The sequence below is a fragment of the Arvicanthis niloticus genome, chromosome 22 (assembly GCF_011762505.2).
Source record: "Arvicanthis niloticus isolate mArvNil1 chromosome 22, mArvNil1.pat.X, whole genome shotgun sequence".
Lineage (NCBI taxonomy): Eukaryota > Metazoa > Chordata > Mammalia > Rodentia > Muridae > Arvicanthis > Arvicanthis niloticus.
The window spans coordinates 4,943,218-4,965,131 of NC_133429.1; the positions used below are offsets into that span (position 1 = coordinate 4,943,218).

Sequence of the window (21,914 nt, forward strand, 5' to 3'; positions counted from 1 at the left end):
AATGATTTTGATAATAGTCATAAAGTTGTTAGGCCTGGTAAAAAGTCCCCCAAGGTACCAGTCCAACCCCTCTCCAATCCCTGATTCAAATCAGTTCATCAGCCTCACAAAAGGTTCAGGTTTAGCTCACCTGCATCACCCTGGAGCTTACATGCCAGGTCCCTTTTCCTGATCCTGTGTCTAAACTGACGTAGGGACCTCTCCTACCCTGTAATCATGTGTTTTGTTCCTAGAGTACTTAATCTCCTTACTACCCCATAAATCTTGTTGCACTATTTGTAAGTGGAATACCCCACCATGTCCCACTATACACACCACCAGGAAAGCTGCTCCAAAAACCCTGATCGTATTTTTCTCAAATACCTGGTTACTCCAGATTGGATCAGGTTTATCACAGGAGGAAAACAGGTTTATCCCAGAACAAGTATCTGAAACCTGTCCATCTGGCTGTAACCCAGCAGGGAAAGGATGTTCTCCTGGTTATAGGATAATCCCTATTCTCCAACCCAACCCCCCCACTTATCATTCTCCAATCAGGAATGTTGTTATGACTTAGAATTAATGGTCCAATGAGAAGCATGGATATTCGGAAGCCGCCATGTTTGAGTCCCGAGTAGCCCTTGAGAGGTGCGCTCCATCGACCTTGTTGACTGTGTTTTCACTTAGGGAGGACACCTGGATGCGTCGGAAGCAGAAGATGGTGAGTGTGCCCTGGGCCCCGTGAATCGTTTGTGGCGGGTCTGTGACACTGCGGTGGCTTTGGCGTAACGTGGCGCCGCCGCCTTGACCAAGTTCCCCTGGCGCTGTGCAGCTGAATGTGACGTGGAGTTTGGCACCAGCGCCGGCTTCCCACCTGCTCTTGAATTGTGTGCAGAGCAGGCAACAGGGACTCTGGGGTCGTGTCCTGTCGCCGTGAGGCTGTTTTGCTGTAGTCCAGGTCTTGTCAGGATGAGTCCGGGTCACAAGCTTGAGCTGCTGCAGACATTGCAGCTCTGGCAGATTAGTGCTGGCTCAGACTCCAAGCTGTGCTGCGCTGGGCGTGGGTAGCGAGTTCTATTTTCCCGTCCTTGCACACCCACTCGACCTGCTTTAGTTTACCCCTGTGATCCTTCTGGGTTCTTTTAAAAATTTCTCTTTAGTCTTGAAATTTTTATGCATATATTCAATGATCATATCCACCCCATTTCTCCTTCCAAGCCCTATATATTCCCAATACGCGTCTCTTCCAGTTTCATTTATTATTATTTTTTTTATTACTATTATTCCACCAGTTAGCGTTGCCAGTATGTGCATGGGTGTTTGGAAAGAGAATCCTATCAGTGGCTACTTCCTCTAAACAGAACAATTCTCTAAAAATACTGTTAATTGCCATTAACTACTTAGTAAGCTGTGGGCCTGGACAGCACCTCTCCCCCTCTGTGCTTGATTTTGTGCAGGTAACCACAGCTGTTGTGAACTTCTAAGTATAATAATCGTGCCATGTCCAGGAGACAGCATTTCACAGAACTCTTCCATGTCCAGAAGACAGCAAATTCCACAGGCTTCCTCTCCGTCCTCTCTGGCCCTTATGCTCCTTTTGCACCATCTTCGATGCTCCCTGAGCACTGGTGGGGGCAGCTAGATGTCCCATTTACAACTGAGCACTTTGTCTCTTAATGTCAGCATTTTTGACCTTTTCTGCGTCTCTTTGTTGACTGCTCCTTGAATGAAAAAAAGAAAAAGAAAGGACCTGACTGCTTCTAGGTGTGGTGGAGAAGAAAGTTTATTGCAGATAAAAAGGAGAGCATAGATATCTGGGAGAGCCCACAGTAGACATGACCCCGAGCCCTGTGAGAAGGGGGAAGGGAAAGGAGAGGAGAGAGAGGGGCAACTGGGTGCAGCAGCCAGGAGGCCAAAGGTACAAAGGTGAGTGGCCAAAATGGTTGAATTATATAGGGAATAGCAGCCCAGCCCTTTGGTCTGGAGAGTTCAGAGTAGGGGGTGCTATGCCAGCCAGGAGGGCCCGTAAGGGGTAGGTGCTGAGGGATGCTGGGTGAACCTGGTGCTCAGTATCTGCTCTGATGTTAAGTAGGCACTTCAGCCATTTGTCCCAGGATCTGAGACACAACACTTTGTGTCTTTGATCAAGGTTGCATCTACTGGCCAGGTCTATAAGTATAAACATAAATATTTATAAGGCACATTGGCAACATAACCGCTTAGCAAAATAACAAAATCAGGCACTGTCCTAGGGCCTATGGCCTCCCCAGCCATTGGTTTTTGACCATTATTATAGTTCCAGGCATGCAGTTTCATCCTGTGGAGTAGGCCTTAAATACAGTTTAAAGTGGTTAGTTACCCTGGTAACATTTGTGGCACTATTACTCTTGCCTGGCAGATCAGTACTGCCGCGCTCGCTGATCCAGCACTAGGGAAGTAAGACTTACTTATGCCTTGTCTCACCTCAGCAGCCTGCATAGCACCTTCTGGAATCTTGAAAGCTAGACAGTGGCAAGGATTTCTTATGTCCAAAGTTTGCAGCCAAAGTTTGTGTTTTCTTCAGCAATATTGTTTTACAGTCTAGTTGTGGAGGTGACCAAAAGCAATGACAGTAGTCTGTGCTGTTTGGAAATCCCAGCTCACTCTTAACAGTGTTGCATGTCTTGTTCAGGGCCGCATCACAGAACATATTTCTACTGTCTGTGTATTATGTAATAATAGAGGAACCCCCTCTTTTATTTCATTGGTTTTCTAAACATGAAAAATAATGCAGAATAATTTCTTGACACACATTCACATACACTGATCAGTTTCTAAGCAATCTTTGTAATATTACAAGTATTGGCATTTTTATGAAAATTTGTGTTTCAATCAACTAATAGTATGGTATTTATTTATTTCTATGTTTCCATGGTGGGGAACAGGGGAGATGCTAATATGGTATAGCTGTGGAGGGCTGAGGACAGTTTGTAAGCTTCTGCTCTCTCCATATCTTATAGATCCCAGGTACCTACCCAGGTCACCATGCAGGTGGCAGGCACCTTAACTGGCTAAGCCACTAGCCCCATCTTTCTTTTTTACATGTTAGAATAGAAGAGGTTACATGGATTGCTAAAAAGGATTCTTACTTCTGGGCTTGGTGGCCAATCCCAGCGTTTAGGAGGCAGAGACAGAGGCAGAGGCAGAGACAGAGGCAGAGGCAGAGGCAGCTCAACCTCTAAGCTCAAAGCCAGCGTGATCTAGTTGGTCTAGGGTAGTGGGCTCCAGGTGAAGCAAAGCTGTGTAGTCAGACTCTGTCTCCAAGCAAATGAACAAAAGAAACAAACAAAACAGAATGGATTCTTTTTCTATTGCATAAGTCCACTTTATCTGTTATAGTTTAACCCTCAAGCTTTCTTGTTAACTATTAGTTTAGATAACTTACCTAGAACTGAGTATGGAGGAGTATGTTACTGTGTAGAGATGTATTGACATTTTATGACCTTTAGTGTTTCATGAATGAAATTGAGAGTTTCCACATTTGCTGCATAGGTATTTTTATGTAATACATTTTGATAGATTGTTTTTATGTAATGTTTTCTGACTAACTTTGGTTTGGTGAAAGACCAGACTATATTAACTTCTTTGTGTTTGGGTAGCTAATTTTGGTATGTTTAATTTTAGTCTGGTGACAGGCCAAACTTCCATGGTTTGGTTAGTTTGAAATGTTAGTTCTCCACCCAGGCCAGGGATTTCATCCTATTGACCAGAAAGAGCTAGTTTTCGTTATGTATCATCCACAACAAATACACACAACCACCACCACCCTTCCCAAAACCCCAGATTTTATCTCAAAAGAAGTAAGAAATAGTGTTATTCTAGAGCAAAATATGAGTATTCAAGACGTGAGAAATGTGGAGCTAGGTTACTCTGGTTACATGCTCCCACGTGGAAGCAATTTCATAAGGTTTATAATAGAACGAAAGTCATAAAAACTATTTTAAAATGCATAGATGGGCCCATTTGAGAGGCGGTTATTGGGAAATGGAGAATAACATATAGGCCTCAGATGCTGTCTGATGATATTCATATTTTCAGGATTGGTAGAAGCCATTGCTCTGCTAAGTTAATAAGTTCCAAGAGGTTTTTTTTTTATCTATTAGTCACAGGATGATCTGTGACTAACTCTGACTAGTTCTGACAAAGAGATGGACAAGGAATGTCTATTCAGGGGAGCAAAAGCTATCCCAGGATACGGTATAATTAGGCTCTGACTCTGCACCATTGTAGTTCTAATCAGTTGTTTTTGCAGACAGAGCTTCTTTTTAGGAATTCCAACTCACACCCTTAATGGTCCTTTCCTAAGCTGCCATGTTTTAAATGCCTTTTGTGTTCGTATATACATTTGTCTAGATTTACAGCTCATTATGTCTTTAGTCTTTTTCTATCTTCTGTCTAATGGTTTCTCAGGATTATTGATTTTAATCTTTCTTTTGCTCAGTTGTATCTTTTAATGATATTTTCCCGTTTTCCATTCATTGTGGTTTTCCTTTCTAGTGTTCTTCTCCTTCCCTCCTCCCCTTTCTCCCTCACAATCCCAGGTTTGTTTTTTTTTTGTTGTTTTGTTTTTTTGTTTGTTTGTTTTTTGTTTTTTTTTTACTTTCTCCTCAAAGTCATTGGCATGTTACTTCCTGTTGATGGTTTTGTCGTGCAGCTCCTCTCAGGTGTTCTGGGTACCGTCCGTCTGCTGATCTGTAAACTCTGAAGTCGTTGACCATTTCCTCTAGTAACTTTAAAATCGTTTTCTAAAAAACCTATTTCGGTGTCTTAGAATTCGATAGCTGAGTGATTTTGATCTTTTGTAGTAGGAGCTGAAGAAAGTGCAGCTGGGGCGGAAGAACAAAGCAAATGGGGGGTGACAGAAGTTTAGCGAGCTGAAACTAAAGAGGACAGAAGGTTGTTAACACACTAGAGAAGAAAAACTTAAAGCAACAGTTCCAGAGAGCAAGCAAGTATTTAGGGCCACCTTCCTGAGCTCAAAGTAGATCTTAGATGTTGAGCCAAGTCCTGGAACTTGAGTCGTGCCACACTTGAGAGTACCATCTGTGTTATTACCTGACTACTGCTATCACCCCTTCATACCAACCACGAGGGACAAAGAATGCCAAAGGCAAGTGGTTAAAGACCCCTTTCTTGCCTGTTTATAATTTCTATTGAGTTAGAGCAAAAAGACCCCACTTCCATGGAACTGACTAAAGCATAATGTTGTTTTCTGTTGGTCTCTGTAGTTTTAGAATTTTTTATACGTCTACACATATTTTAGTATTGCTTTTTCTAGTTCTATGATGCATGTTATTGAAACTTTTATTAGTATTGAATTAAATGTACAGTTTGGGTTCAATGACATATCTACTTTTTAAAACTTTTTTTTGGGTATGTCTCAGGCATGAGTGTTCAGCCTGATTTATCATATGGTTTGACTATGGCTTTTGTCTGACCTCTGTTGCATTGTGTCTCCTCTCACCTGCGCGTGCATATCCTGTCTCAGAATAGCAGTGTTCCACAGTCGGCCTAGCTGAACACCATGCATGATTTGTTAAATTCTAATGCGTATGCTCTCTCTCTCTTCCTCTCTTATACACCCCTCACATACTTATCTGTGTATATATGATGGTGTATATGTATGTATATGTGCAGATACTGTGTTGAATTATGCAGCCATAAAAATGTAAAACATATTGTACTAAAGTAGATTGTACTATAAACATACTAAACTAGAATCAGAAAGGATTTATAAGATATGTTTTATTCCATATGTGGAATCTAGGAAAAAAAAAAAAGACTTCAAAGTAGCAGGCAAAAAGTAAAAACTAACTGTTAGGGTAGAACATGGGACTAATAAAGACAGCAAACAGGGTGAAAGTTTGTAATGTACTTGTATGGAAACTTCATTGTGAACTACGTTGTTTTCTACAGTTTTTATATACTAAGAAAAACACTTGAAAGGTTGGCGCCATGAGCAGTGTAAGTATGCTGGGACTCTGTATCAAGACAGTAGCTGATGCCGAGAATGTTTACGATGGGAACCGACCCATCCCTATTCTCCTCCTGCCTTCCAGGTTTATCCTTGTAACTCTTCACCGTGCAGTGCATTGTTGGTGTTTGGGGTTTTTGAGACAGTGTTTCACTATGTAACCCTGGTGAGGCCCGGAACTCATTATGTTGGAGAAGTCCACCTGCTTCTGCTTCCTAAGTGCTGGGAGGAAAGATTCATGCCACTGTGCTCAATCTGTATGCTGTTACTGTAGCTTTAACTTAGAGCTTCCAAAGAGTGACTGGTATGACTCACACTTGCTAATGTCTGCAGTTAGGATTAACTTATCTCCCAACTTGAGTTAGTTCATACAGTGTTAGGACATTTTCAACAGGACTTTAGAGATGTTTAAAATAAAATAGTGGTCATAACACTAAGTATAAACACAAAATACATTCTTTGTCATTAGAGAAATGTGACCCGGTATAGACTGCATTAAGGCTTATATTATAGGACATGAGAGTGATGTGAACTGGGTGATCCTTTTTATGGGTAAACTATTGGTATTCAGTAGTTTGTAGAACTACACATTTTACTTGTAAATTCTTCACTCAGGGCTATGGATCTTATTTCCTATGTTTTATTTTTAGTGGATATTTTCAGCCATGTGTTTGTTTATTTACATTTTGTGTACACTAGTCCCTTGGTGTGTAATTTGCATGCACTGCTGGTACTGTTTGGTTGACTTGCATTTCCTTTCATTTTTGTGATTACATTTCTTTGTACGTTCTATAGAAAGAACTTGTTCCCTCTTAAAAGAACAAGTTCTTTGCTTATATCCAAAGGTTAGTTAAATGGCTTTTAAAGTTCTCAGGTCTGTTGTTACTTTTTTTTTTTTTTTTTTTTTTTTTTTTTTTTTTTTTTTTTTTTTTTACGAAATCTAGCTGTTAGACAAGGATGGCAAAGGCTGGTTATACACACAGTCTAAGGCGGATTTCCGTGTTCTGTCTGCGTCAGCGTCACTATTTTGTAATTACTTTTGCTGAAGTCCAGCTCCAGCAGGTTTCAGGTCCCATAGAGGAGGTTTGCAGTCAGTGAGGGAAGGAGACTGATACATTCTGAGGGGAGTCAGAATAGCTTGTTTATTGAAAAAAAAAAAAAGGCTACACTTTTTATATTCTATATTTGCATAGTAGCTTAATCACAAGTAATGCTGAAAGCAGAGTTAATGATTCTAAGAGATGTATCATCTTTTTACAGATTGTTTTTAACCTATTTTAGCCCTATTTTTTAGCATCCAGAATGAAAGAGGTAATCAACTTTATTACAGTATTTTTCTTTGAAGCAAAAGCAATACGTTTAGCAAGCGTCTAAGTCCCTATTTTCTAAGGTTCAATAAACCTACCAGGTGCCCCTTTATATTTCTGCCAGCATACTCTCAGCCTTTGTGGTCAGGAGTGCCAGACACTGAGTCCCAAAAACAAACTTATAAGAGCTATTTTCATTCCTCGGGGGCAGTGCTTGGCCGTATATCGTAGTAAACATTAAGCTGTTTCCTAACTGCATCCCTGTGTGCCTTAGTCTTAACACTGTGGGCCTGCTCTCCTCACACGCTCCCCAAAGAGAAGGTCTTGATATCTTCTTTTTTTTTTTCAATATGCCATACCATCCCAGTTCATTCAATGTATGCTCCTGTATATGAGAGTAGGATCAAGCCAGTCTAGCTTCTTAACAGAATGTGCTCTCGTGGGGGCATACCAGATCTTGCCATTCCGCCTGTAAGTCATGTACCTAGGGAATCAGCGTGGACACTTTCTATACTTATTAACTGAACTGTTGCCCTCAGCTGCCAAGGCCTCAGGTCTGGACCCGTTGTTTCTCTCAATTGTGTGCTTTCATCCTTAGGACAGGTATAAGTGCCTGAGAGTTCCTGGAACCACCTTTCAGTTAAAAATCTTTAACTTCTTTATTCTTGGTGCAAACGCGTGGGAGTCAGGGGGTAGGGAGTGAGGGTGCACAAAGGGGATTCTTGTGTAGAAGTAGGCTGAGATTTTTTTTCCAAAGAACTATGTTGTTTAAAGAGACTGCCAGTGCATATGTTCACATCGTCTACTAAAGCCTATACAGAATATCCCAAAGAAATAAGCATATGGAAACTCCCGTTACATATAGTGAAAGTCATCAAAGGTGCAAGTGAGAGAATGCTGGAGAGTTGTGATCTGTAATGCTGGAATGCTGGAACTTTGTCAGGCAGCGCTGGGTACCATGCAGTCCACATCATACTTTGACATTACTACACGTACCACAGGATTCTTCTTTTTTTTAAAATTCTCTTATATATTATATCCTGATTGCATTCTCCTTTCCCTACCTTCTCCCAGTCTCCTGCCAGCCTCTCCTCTCCCTCAGATTCCCCCACCCTCTTCAGAAAGGAGCAGACCTCGCACAGAGCATCCACCAGACCTGGCATCACAAGCTATAATAAAAACAGGCACATACTCTCAGATCACTGCTGGACGAGGCAATCCAATAGGAGAAAACAGGTTCCCAAAGCAAACGTGAGCCAGAGACAGCCCCACTCCTACTGCTAGGCATCCCTCAAGAACATCAAACTACGAAACCATAACATGTATGCAGAGCCTAGGTCAGACCCATGCAGGTTTCCTGATCTCTGCAAGCCACCATGAGTCCTGGTCAGTTGATTCTGTGCACTGTTCTTGCGATGTTTGACCCTTTTGGCTCCTCCAGTCCTTGCTTCCCCTCCTCCAAAGGACTCCCCAAGGTCTGCCTAATATTTGGCTTTTGGACTTTGCATCTGCTCCCATCAATTGCTGGATGGAGTCTCTCTGGTCTCTCTCATGACAGTTATGCTAGGTTCTAGTCCCAGCACATCCTGCAGGCAGGACAGTAGGTCAAAGGTTTTGTGGCTGGATTGATATCCCAATCCCTCCTCCTGATGTCTAGCCTGGTTACAGAAGATATTTGGTTCTGGTACCATGTTGCCTTTTAATAGGAGTCTTTGCTAAGATCACCCTTGTAGAGGCCATGGAGTTTCCATTGCACTAGGCTTCTGCCTTGCTTCTGAAATGCCCCATAGTTCCAGTGTTCTCTCCCAGTATTCTCTCTCTATCCTCCCCCACCCCCGTCTAATCTCTTGTATCCCATCATCACTTTCCCCAATCCACCTTCAAAATCTATTCTATTTTCTCTTTGCACCTCCCCCTTCCCACCCCTCTTAGGCCATCCTTTTTACTTAGCTTCTCTAGGCTATGGATTGTAGCATGGTTGTCTTTTAATAGCTAATGTCCACTTACAAGTGAGTACATACTATATCTTTCTGGGTGTAGATTGCCTTCCTCAGGATGATTTTCTTTTTCTAGTTCCATTCATTTGCTTATCCATTCTTTGGTGAAAGGACATCTGGGTTGTTTCAAGTTTCTGGTTATTAGGAATAAAGCTACTATAAACTTAGTTGAGTAAGTCCCCTTGTGGTAGGATGGAGTGGTATAGCTGGGTCTTGAGGTAAAACTATTTCCAATTTTCTGAGAAGCCACCAAATTGATTTCCAGAGTGGCTGTACAAATTTGCACTCCCACCAGCAATGGAGGTGTGTCCCCTTGCTCCACATCCTCTCCATCATGTGCTGTCATTTGTGTTGTAAGATGGAATCTCAGGATTGTTTTGATTTGCATTTCCCTGATGGATAAGGATATTGAACATTGTTTCTTGGCCATTTGAGATTCCTCTGTTGAGAATTCCTGTTGAGAAATAGAGAGACACATAGTACTATTTCATCTTTCCCATTTCTTACAAACCTTGATTGTTGCCAATGGAATAGTCACTTTATATAGCAATCAAACTCATTGTTGATCAAGGTCTTTTCTCTTCTTAATGAATTTTCTGTTTGAATGTCATTTTTTTTTTAACATTTTGTATTGGTGATTTTATTTATTTACATTTCAAATGTTACCTACTTTCCCGGTTTCTCCTCCACAACCCTCCTATGCTATTCTCCCTCCCCCTGATTCTATGAGGGTGCTCACTCACCCACTTACCCACTCCCGCCTCACTGCCTTAGCATTCCCCTATGCTGGGGCATCAAGCCTTCACAGGACCAAGGTCCTCCTCTTTCATTGATGCCCAACAGGGCCATCCTCTGCTACTTATGCAGCTGGAGCCATGGGTCCATCTATATGTCCTCTTTTGTTGATGGTTTAGCCCCTGGGAGCTGGGGGGGGGGGGTCTGGTTGGTTGATATTGTTGTAACTCCTGTGAGGATGCAAATTCCTTCAGCTCCTTCGGTTCTTTCCCTAACTCCTCCATTGTGTTCCCCATGCTCAGTCCAACGGGTGGCTGCGAACATCCTCATCTATATTTGTCAGGCTCTGCCAGAGCCTCTCAGGGGACAGCTGTATCAGGCTCCTGTCAGCAAGCACTTCTTGGCATCAGCAATAGTGTCTGGGTTTGGTATCTGCATATGACATGGATCCCCAGATGGGGCAGTCTCTAAAGAGCCTTTCCTTCCTTCAGTCTCTGTTCAGTTCTTTGCTCCTGTATTTCCTTTAGACGGAGCAATTCTGTTTGAATTTCATGTCACTAGATCTACTGTATACTCTGTTCTGTTTATCTTGTCTTTATGTGTAGTATAGTTTCAAAATGTTCATGTTCTTTTTTTATTTTTCTAGTATTTGCTATCCACCCCGGCAGGCCTTGACTTTAAGGTCTTGCATTCAGTTATCTGAATCAAGCTATCATTTTCCTATTCCTAATGTTTTTAATGGTAGCAAACATTTATTATTACATACAGGTTTGGATAAGTAATTCTTGTTAACAATCTAAAATTTTTGTGGGAATTACATGATTTCATAGAGCCACCATGATATGTTTTTTGACAGTAATGTGCCATCATTCCTGTGGTGTCACTGTCCACTGACATTTTCTTAAAAATATGTATTATTTATAATTGACCACAGCGAATTGCCATTTGTAATCCTTACTTAGTATTAAGTCAAGGTTGGTCTATGAAAAACCCATCTGTTTATAATTAATACTCTTCTATACGCTCATTTTATAAAAACAGACTTCTCAGTGATGCAGCTGGCGTTGAGCACATCCTGAAAGGTGTTCTCAGCGACCACTAAGTAACAAATTGTGTCAGGAGACCAATGGTAGATTTTTCATGTAAACTTTGTTTGGGGCTTTGATGTTCTAACGACCATGTTTCCGTAGTCAGTGGCAAGGATAACAGTTTACAAAGTACTGCTTTACTCTATTATAAGCTTGTGCGTAGCAGCGCTCAAGTACACTGGCTGTACTTGATCAGCAGAGCTGATGTTTATTCTGGGCTCTAAGTTGTGGAAACCTGTGCTGTGAGGTACAAAGAGGAGTTTGAAACCAGCATCACAACAAAGCACTGTGATACATTTTTCCTTTACTATACAGATATATACTATCCTTAGAGTTGTGTGACAAGATGAGAGGATAATTAATAAATGTATAGTGGCCACGATTTAAAGTGAATATTAAGAAAGCATGAAGGAAACTTATCAAGTCACTAATGTATTTGCAGGCTATTTCCATCATTCTTCTAATAGCTGCATTTTAACAATACCTGTTATAATTTTAGGAGCCAGTGACCTTTGAGGATGTGGCTGTGAACTTCAGTCCAGGAGAGTGGGCTCTGCTGGATTCTTACCAAAAGAAGCTCTACAGAGACGTCATGATGGAAACCTTTATGAACCTGATCTCCATCGGTAACAACAACAAAAACAACCACCACCACCAATATGATTTCTTATTCATGTGTAGAAAAACTGTTTCTTATTCATCCGTATAATTTTATGATTTGAAATACTGAAAGGGAACATGGTGGTAAATATAACATTATACAAGAAAAAAGCTAGAAAGTAATGACTTGTATATAAGGAAGAATAATGTAATGATTTCTTGCTGTTCACATTTAGGGAAGACAGAGGAAGAAAGTATGGATGTGAACTATACAAAGCCCCAGAGAAACCCGAGGTAATTTACACGCACAGAAAAGGCAGTTTGCATCAGGTATTTGAGAGGGACAACAAATCTGGGAAATTAGAAAGTGACCCAAATAGATCAAAATGTAAATTGACTTAACTTTAAAGTTTTTTGTAAACCTTTACCGAGCTTGTGAATTCCAGAATGGATGCTCCTGACTCTCATGTAGTACTAACGTGGATTTTGTGGCCTACCCCTCTTACTGTACTTTTGAGGGAGCAGTAGCAGAAAGAATTCACTTTTAGCTATTTTCCAGTGGTTTATTTTACAAAACTGCCTTTTGTGTACAAAAGTATTTGATGTATTGTTGGCAAGTTACCTTTGGGCTTTATAAACATAAGGTTTGTGTATAAAGAAAGGTAAGTTTAGAAAAAAATCTATCTTCAATAAATTGCAAAAAGGATATTTAACTATTTAGACTTTGATGTCTGAACTGTATTATATTGCATTAGGAAAGTTCACCTTTGTTAACTGTATCATAGACAATGTTTATCAAAATAAGCCTCGGGGCTGGAAAGATGGCTCAGAGGTTAAGAGCACTGGCTGCTCTTCCAGAGGTCCTGAGTTCAATTCCCAGCACATGGTGGCTCACAACCATCTATAGGAGGATCTTCTGCCCCCTTCAGGCAGGTGGACGTATATGCATCAGAGCACGCATACATTAAATAAATAAAATTAAAAAAAAAAAATAAGCCTACAGAGCCTTTTTTGATTGTATGCTGTCCCCAGCACTTCCTGCCGAGGGCTCAGTTCTTTTATGTTCATAAATTGTAATAAACTCTGCCTTTTTCCCTGTCTTGGGACAGGCCTGTGTGCACTCAGCTTGCTCATTTTCTGCCACTGACTCCTGAATACTGACTGCAATAACAGGTAGAGGCCACAAAATCCGTCATGTAGTACCTACCTAGTTATAAAACAGGAATAATGCTCTCTCTGCCTCTCTCTCTCTCTCTCTCTCTCTCTCTCTCTCTCTCTCTCTCTCTCTCACAGAATTCAGGTGATTGAGAAATTCTGTGACTATGAACGTGTCAGTCAGTGTGGAAAGACCTGCCAGCAGATGACAGAGCATATTGTTAATCGGGAGAGTCATCCTGCAGTCCCAGCCTGTGAACGCAGTGTGATTGTAAAAGACATCAATGGTCACTCATCCTCAGATGCACTCCTTAGAGGTCAAAATAAAGAGAAACCATACAGATGTCAGGAACTCGTGGAAAAGGATATCAAATATGAAAAATGTTGGAAAGATGTTATTTATTCTGAATCCTTCCAGACACTTGAGAGGGTTCCTGCTACAGAGACTATTTGTGAAAATAAACAGACCAGTGAATCTTGTAGGAATCTCACTTCTCATCAAGATTATGAGAGAACTCACACTGGAAATGAGCTATATGAATGTAAACAATTTGAGAAAACCTTAAAGGAAGAAAGTTATATTCAAATATGTGAAAGGATCCATACTGGAGAAAAACCGCTTGAGTGTAAGCAGTGTGGAGAAGTCTTTGTTAATTCCAGTCACCTGACCAAACATCAGAGAATTCACACAAGAGAGAAAACATACTCATGTAGACATTGTGGTGAAACTTTTCTGTATTCCATGGCCCGTCATAATCATGAAAAAACTCACAAGAGAGAACAGAGTTTCATATGTAAACATTGTGGGAAAGCGTGCATTCATTCTTATCAACTTCTTCAGCATGAAAGACGTCACACTCGAGAGAAACGTTATACATGTGATCAATGTGGCAAAGCATTTAGACGGTCCTCAAACCTTCACAAACATGAAAGAATTCACAGTGAAAAGAAACTTTATGCATGTAAACATTGTGGGAAGGCCTTTATCAGTACAGGCAACTGTTACAACCATGAAAGAATTCACACTGCAGAGAAAACCTATGTTTGCAAGCAGTGTGGGAAAGCATTTACACTTTCCTCATACCTTCGAAAACATGAAAGAATTCACACTGGAGAGAAGCCCTATACATGTAAATATTGTGGAAAAGCCTTCACCCATTCTAGTGCTCATTACAGGCATGAAAAAATTCACACTAGAGAGAAACCATATGTATGTGTAGAGTGCGGGCAGGCATTCACCTTCTCCAAACCCCTTCAAATACATGAAAGAACTCATACTACTAGAGAGAAATTCTACAAGTGTAACCAGTGTGGGAAAGCATTTACAAGCTTCTTATACCTTCAAAGGCATGAGAGATCTCACAATGGAAAGAAACCCACTGGGTAGAACTTGTACCTGTGTAAGCTATGTGTAACTAGTCAGCTTGCTTTTGAGAATATTTATTTATCATGTATTTGTTTGTTTGCATGAGGTTTGGGGCAAGAATACACTCATGCCTTAGTGTACCTGTGGGGAGCAGCAGACAGCTTTCTGGATTCAGTTCTCATATTTCCATTATCTAAGTCCCAGTGGTGGAGCTCAGATCCTCAGTCTCAGCAACAGGACCTTTCTAAGCCATTCCACCAGCATTTAACTTGCTTGTTTTTTATGAATGACTTTTTTTTTTTTTTTTTTTTGGTTTATCGAGACAGGGTTTCTCTGTGTAGTCCTGGCTGTCCTGGAACTCACTTTGTAGACCAGGCTGGCCTCGAACTCAGAAATCCGCCTGCCTCTGCCTCCCAAGTGCTGGGATTAAAGCGTGCACCACCACCGCCCGGCTATGAATGACATTTTAAAAACAGGCTTTATATTTTATAGTTTTCTGTGTATACTTTTTCAAAAAAACAAGTGACAGATGGGGCTTGAAAGATGGCTAAACAGTTGTTTACTTGCTGTGCCTGCAAAGTACCCATGTGGTGACTCACAGCCACCAGTAACTCCAGTTCCTGGTGGTCTGACACCCTCTTCTGGGCTCTGAACATCGCATACACGTACATACACACAAAATACATAAGATAATAAGCCTTTAAAAGAATGGAGATATACTGGGCATAATATAAAACTTATAAGTGTAATTTTCCCCACATGTGCAAGTGTACATAGATGTACACCTGCTCCTGCACCAGGCATCACAGTGTATGCCTTTATTCCAACACTGGGGACAGAGGCTAGAAAATGACAACACTGAATATAGGGGTTTGGAATACAATTTGTGAGATTTAAGAAAAGACTACTTCCAAGCAAATTAACGTGTCACTATTAAAACACGAGAGATCCAGGTGTGCTGGCACACACCTTTAATTCCACCACTTGGAAGAAAGAGTTAGGCAGGTCTGTCAGAGCTCCAGGCCAGTGAGGGATACTCAGATCTTGTCTCAAAAAAAAGGGAGAAGGGTCATTATTTTACCATAACTACTTCAGGGTCAGCCCAAGCTACATGACACTCAGAAAGGAAAAGGAATGTTGCGAAGAGGTAAAAATTCTAAATTTTCTTTATAATTGAATTTTGCAAAAGTGAGTGCAAATACCTTAAGCAAATTAACATATGCAAATAAAATATTCCTGAGATGACTTGAAAGAATTACATAAAGGTTATGTATGTTTATAATATTTGCCTATTCTTACTCAAGACTTCTTGACTGTATAATACCTTTATTGAAAGTATAACTTAGTGAATAATTTAAGTATGATTGCACATGACTGTCATCCCTGCTGTATAAAACTCTGAGACAAGAGAATCAATGAGCATCTGAAGACCATGAAGATACTACCTCAAGGAGCACAAACAGAAACTCTTTGAATTATGGTAATGGAACTTTTGCCAAATCAGTTGCGTTTCAGCCACATAAATTGATATTTTTTAATGGGTGGTGTTAATGAGGTGATGCTTTGCCCTTTACTTAGAGCTATATTGAGTTCATTGAATTGAAATAAATTTATAATCTGGCAGGCTATATTTATAGACACTTTATAAAATTGCAGTTATTTATTGTGTCTTTAGGCATGTGGGTCCCAAATGTATATTTAGAGTCAGGGAATAATCTTAACACGAGTCCTTAAGATAGAACTTGGGTTGTCAAGCTTATGGGCATGTATGTTTTCACCAGCCGTTTAAGTAGTTTTGAATAGTTGTATTTGATGTGAGATTGAAAATGTATCAGTGTTAGTTTTGTTGTTTTGTTTTCAATACAGGGTATCCCTGGCTGTCCTGGTACGTGCTCTGTAGACCAGGCTGGACTCAAACTCAAGTAATCTGCCTGCCTCTGCCTCCCGAGTGCTGTATTACAGGCGTGCGCCACCACAGCCCAGTGTGATGTGTATTTTCTCCAAATAACAAAATTTTTTTTTTTTTTTTTTTTTTGGTTTTGGTGTGTGTGTGTGTGTGTGTGTGTGTGTGTCTAAGAGTGGAGGTCAGAAGAAGACAACCTTCAAGAGTTGGTACTTTGACAGGCTGGAGTACCTGCTAAACCCTGCCACCAACCCCAAATAAGATTTTTTTAAACATTGTTTTAAGCACTGTAACTAATTATAAGGAATATTTTCTGGTATTGAAAATGTTGCACACACATTTCAACTGTTAAGAGGATCATTGACGTTGCGTAGGATCTGAGTTTATGAACCAGAACCTGGGTGCAGCTGCTCACAGCCACATTCACCTCCAGCTCTGCTAGATGGAATCTAGCTGACCTCCAAGGACCGGCACGCACAGTCATACACCACTCAAACTGATCGCCATTCAGTGTGGCTTGGTCTTGTTACGGTTGAGCAGTACTGAGGGGTTGAATATAATTATACCATTATAAATAATTTTCTCACTTGGAAGGCTGTAGTGAGAGGATGTAAATCATATGTACAAGTTAATCTCATCTCAAAAATGTTAATTGCAGGATGTGCTGGCATACCCTTTTAATCCCAAACTTGGCAGATCTCTGAGCTCAAGGCCCACCTAGTCTACATAGGCAGTTCCATAAGACCGACTTCCTACTGGAGTTCATAAAATATATTGGATTCTGTTTTCCATCAATATCTTTTAACTTCACAAGACCTCCGAGACAACATTCAAATCAATTATGGTAAGGAAAAATGTAAATGAGATGTGTGTTTAATGCATCCGAACTAGTGAACATGATCCTAGCCTACACTGTTAATGCTTCAGTCACTTGGTGTAAAGTTGGCTAAAAACATGGAGATTTTTAAAGTATCCATTGTGTGTCATCTGTATAGTACCAGTTTTGTCCATTGGACACATCATCGTCGTCGTAACAACAAAGATCACTACTGCTATTTGTAGTCATCAGAAAGTACAATTCAGCATATTGTTACTCAACAAGAAATCCAACTTTAAAAGACTCAACTTTCCTTGCCTTTTTTTTTTTACATCCTTTTATTAAAAATCGATTATTTTCTCATACAGTATATCCTAATTGCAGTTCCTCTCCCTCTACTCTCATTTCCTCCTCACTTCTCTCCTCTGGATCCACTCCCCTCTCATTAGAAAAGAACAGTTTTCTCAGAGATAACAACCAAATGACAAAATCATCACACTGAATCTGGGCATGTCAACCCATCAGAAGGAATAGAGCCCCAAGAGCAGGCACAAGAATTAGAGGCACACTTTTTTGCACTCAGGAGTCCCATAAAAAAAAATTACTAACCTGGAAACAGTAAAATACACACAGAAGACATGATACAGCCCCACGTAGGATCTGTGCTCACTGCTTCTGTCTCTGTGCGCTCATATGAGCTTTGCTCTGTTGATTTAGAGGCTCTTGTTCTGGAGAGTTCCATTTCCTCTTGCTTTTTACATTCTGCCTCCTCTTCCTTGGGGTTCCCTGAACTCAGGGTGGGTGAGGGAGACATCTCATTTAGAGATTCCTATTCCAAGGGTCTAATGTTTGTCTCTGGTCTATCTCTCCCTTCCCCCTCCCCTGTGTGTGTGTGTTTATTAAAGACAACTCACTATACAGTATTGACTGGCCTCGAACTCTTTATCCAGACCTTGCTGGCCTTGAGCTTACAGATGTACCTGCTCCTGCATCCCTAATGCTGGACTAGAGGTGTGGGTCATCACAGCCAGCCTCTCTTTGCACTTTTACTTTTCAACTGTCATCAAAACAAACAAACATGCCAAGTCAGACCCTGGCAAGTCATCTTAGGCTAGTAGAAATATACAAATCCATTTACATAGATGACTTACAATCTTGATCTCATGATTCTCAAGACAAAAACGTTTGAGTTTTCCTAGTGTAAGCTGAGTGATGGCCAGAAATAGCATCACTTGCATTAGATGTTATTTTTCTATCATGGTGGATAAGAAACCTGAATTGTACATATGAAATAGAGGCATTCTTTGTATGAGAGTAATGAGAAAGTTAATGGTTATAATTCCTCTGTTGATAATTTGGTTAGTAAAATGAGGTAGTGAGAAAACAGTAAATATTTATGTGATGTAAACGAAAGATCGGTTTTTAAAACACATACACAACATGTTGAACCTTGGCTTTAATTCCCATTACTGCCAGTAGAACGAAAAAGCAAAGATCAACCTAAGGGTTAATAAAGTAAGTTTGTAGACACGATCTCCTTAGAAGCAAATTGTATTTCATTTGTCTCCAGAGAGCACAAACTTAAATTTGATAAGCACAAGCTTATTACAAAAAAGTAGTATCAAATAAACAGTACTGTAAATTGTCCAACCACTTGTTTTCTGGAGGTCTCCTTAATCTCTGCAGTCCTTTGGAAGACTTCCCACACTGGCTATAATGGACTAGAGAAGTGAAATACAAATGATAATGTATTCAGAATTGTTTGAAACCCACACTAGTTTTAATTCTTGAGGACTAAGAATTAATCCTCAAGAGGAAGGGGGATCATGCATGCATTGGCCGTTTGTAGTTGAGGAAGGGGGATCATACATGCATTGGCCGTTTGTAGTTGAGGAAGGGGGATCATACATGCATTGGCCGTTTGTAGTTGAGCTTTGAGAACTGTTCATTTCACTTAGCTCATTTTTAGGTTGCCTGATTTCTTTATTATTAGGTTCTTTATTTCACTGCGTATTTTACATATTCTTGTCAGTTGTGTGATGAGCAAAGGTTTGTTCCCATTGTTTGATTTTTCACGTGGTTGTTCCTTTTACTATACAGCAACTTTTAAAAAATTTTTTCCATAAGATGAGAAATAGGATTTTATTTTTATTCTTTTAAATGTGGAGTCCCAGGTTTGCAGCAGTTTGTGGAGTAGGCTATTTTTGTATTATTGTGAGTGGTATCTTGGATAAAAATGAGGTGTTAGTTGCACAGATTTACAACTAAATATGCTACTGTATTTATTTACATGTCTGTATTTCTGCCAGTACCCTACTGTTTTGCTACTGTCTCTGTGGAATAACTAAAAATCTGATCTGGCGATAGCACCAACTTTATTTATTGATCAGGATTGCTTTGGCTATCCATTATCTTTTGTGCTTCCATATGCATTTTTGGGTATTTTCCCCCTATTAACAATATCTTTAGTATTTTGAACTCATTGTATGGAATATGTTAATTGCTTTTTAATCACGCCTCTTTTTACATTAATTCTGCTAATCCATAACTATGGGATTCTTTCCATCTTGTACTGTTGTCTTTAATTATTTTCTTCAGTGTTTTAAAATTCTCATTGTAGCTATGGTTTTATGGCTCCTAAGAGCAGTGCTTGTCAGATTTTTCTGGTGGAGTTTTTAAGAGTTTCTCTGTTATTAATTATGGTTTCTGCAAATAAGGATATTTTCAATTCTTCCTGTTTATAGTCATTTTTATTTTTCTCTCCTTATAATTACTCCACTGAAATCATCACACACTAGATTGAACTAACAGTGAAAGAAATTGTGTACCCTTGTCTTATTGTTGAATTTAGTTGATCTTCTTAAGTACTGTCCATGCATCATGATGTTCACTAAAGATTTTTATGTAGTACCTTTATCATGAAAAGATAGCTGGATTTTGTCATGTAATTTCTGTACGTTAGCTTGTTTATGTGATGTGTTTCATTTGCTTATGCTGAGGCATCCTTACATTGCTGAACTGAAGCCAACCTTATCATGGTTAATTATATTTTTTGATGTGTTAAATTCTGTCTGTAGTATTCTATTGGCTTTTACATCTATATTATAAAAGTTGGCCTGTGTTGGAAGATGATCCAAGAATGGAGTGTTTGTGAGAAAACTCCAACAAAGCAAGAGTTTCTTAAAAACAGAATTGTTCTTGGAATATGTTTTATGCCCCTCCCAGGTGAATGGATAGAAGTGAGTTTACTTCAAATCATTCATTACAACTGAACGTTGCTGTTTATATGCCTCTGTGGAAAAACATGTGCTGTGGCCTGCTCTGTTTCGCAGGTCGGGGTCTAGCAAGAGAGAGAGAGTGGGGGAGGGGGGGGAGAAGGGGGAGAGAGTCGAAGAATGGAAACAAACCAGAGGATCTGTAGTCAAGTCTCCTTTACTGTCTCCACCACACACACCACTCTTACTACTACACCACACCCTTACAAGAAAATCCTGGGTATTTATAAGCACAAGCAGGAGAACACAGGTGAAAACATTTTACCACGTGCACCATGCAGCTGGGGTCACTAAACAGCAAAACAAGCTATGTGGGATAAACAAGATATTTATCAGAGTGTGCTTCAGCTGTTGTAGGCTGTTGAAAAACAAGTCTCTATCAAGATATACGGTTCCAGATGGCTACAAAATTGATAGTTACTTTCTAGCCGCTTTCTGACTAAAGTCGGCTCCCAACAAACATGTTTTGGCCATGTGTGGCTTGTCTGCTACATGCAGCTTACCCTTGTGATTGTACAGTTTACTCCTGTGATTCCTTTTAACCTCTAAGGTATAAATTGGCCGATGTTCTGAATAAAGTTGGCTATTACATAAGACTTTAATCCACCTGATTTTCAGCTCCATTCTCCGAAGTTCACACTGCCATCTAGAGCCATAAACTGGCCTGTAATTTTTTTTTTTATAAGTCTATCCAGTTTCAAATCAGGTAATACTGGGTTTATAAATAGGGTTTGTAGTATCTATCCTACCACCTAGTTTTATGGGATAGTTTGAATAGCATTTAGTTAATACTTCTCTGAAGATCTCAGAATTCAGAATGAGTCTTATGCCTCCCCTTGTAGTTTTTATATTACAATCTCAGTGTCATCGATTGTTATAGATGCGTTTATCTGTCAGTTAAATTTGATGAGTCATGTGTATCTAGAAATTAATAGATTCTTTTAAGAGTTTCCAATTCATTAGTATACAAGGTTTTAAGGTATTTCTTAGTGATTTTCTGAATTTTGTTGGTGTTTGTTCCTTTCACCTATAGACGTGTTTGTTCCTTTCACCTATAGACGACTTGAATGTTCTTTCTCTTTTGCTTAGTTTGGCTAAGAGTTTGTTGAACTGGTTTATGTCTTGGCAACAACAATTCTGATCTTTCAAGACTTGGTGCCTAACTTGTCTGTTCTCCCTCGTTCCTTAATAAAAAAAAAAAAAAAAAAACCAACATTATAATTTCTTTCTCCCGCTATCCCTTTCTCTCTCATCTACCACCCATGTGTGTGTCCATATATCCTACAGGGCTGATCGTCTGTTGTTTGAACATTTTAAGACCATGGACTACCTTCTCCTTTTTGGGGGCCCACTGTGGGTAGCCATGGAGAAGGGCTTCAACTACCAAGTTGCCATCTTACCTCCTGCTGACGACCTCTCTACATTCCAGCCACAGAGACCCAGCCAAGACCCAGCCAAGCAAGTCGCCTCGATCAAGAGTCTCATTCCCTGTGGGGTACCGCTGGAGCTCAGTACCCACCTTGGCCCAGGGATTGCCAACCCAAGAGCTTCTGGCCCCCCGAGGGGGTCTCAGACTGTGTTTTCTCCACCCTGGAGTGGAGTCCTGAGGCTTCTCACAGCCCGATGTCTGCCCAGTCGCACGTGGAGTAAACTCAGTCGAAATCCTATGCCTCTGCTTC

General features: G+C 40.2%; 1 protein-coding gene across 1 annotated transcript; it reads left to right on the forward strand.

The window, feature by feature from the left end:
* The first annotated feature begins 582 nt into the window (after positions 1-582).
* LOC143435955 (uncharacterized) lies at positions 583-15,890 on the forward strand. Its single transcript, XM_076919726.1, has 4 exons — positions 583-700; positions 11,619-11,745; positions 11,956-12,013; positions 13,013-15,890. The coding sequence occupies exons 1-4, from the start codon at positions 599-601 to the stop codon at positions 14,259-14,261; spliced, it is 1,536 nt and encodes a 511-aa protein (XP_076775841.1). The 5' UTR covers positions 583-598; the 3' UTR covers positions 14,262-15,890.
* Positions 15,891-21,914: the final 6,024 nt, after the last annotated feature.

Coding starts and splice junctions, on each gene's coding strand:
- LOC143435955 (XM_076919726.1), top strand. CDS start 599: ATGTTTGAGTCCCGAGTAGCCCTTGAGAGGTGCGCTCCATCGACCTTG. Junction 701..11,618: donor TGCGTCGGAAGCAGAAGATG/GTGAGTGTGCCC, acceptor TTATAATTTTAG/GAGCCAGTGACCTTTGAGGA. Junction 12,014..13,012: donor AAGCCCCAGAGAAACCCGAG/GTAATTTACACG, acceptor TCTCTCTCACAG/AATTCAGGTGATTGAGAAAT.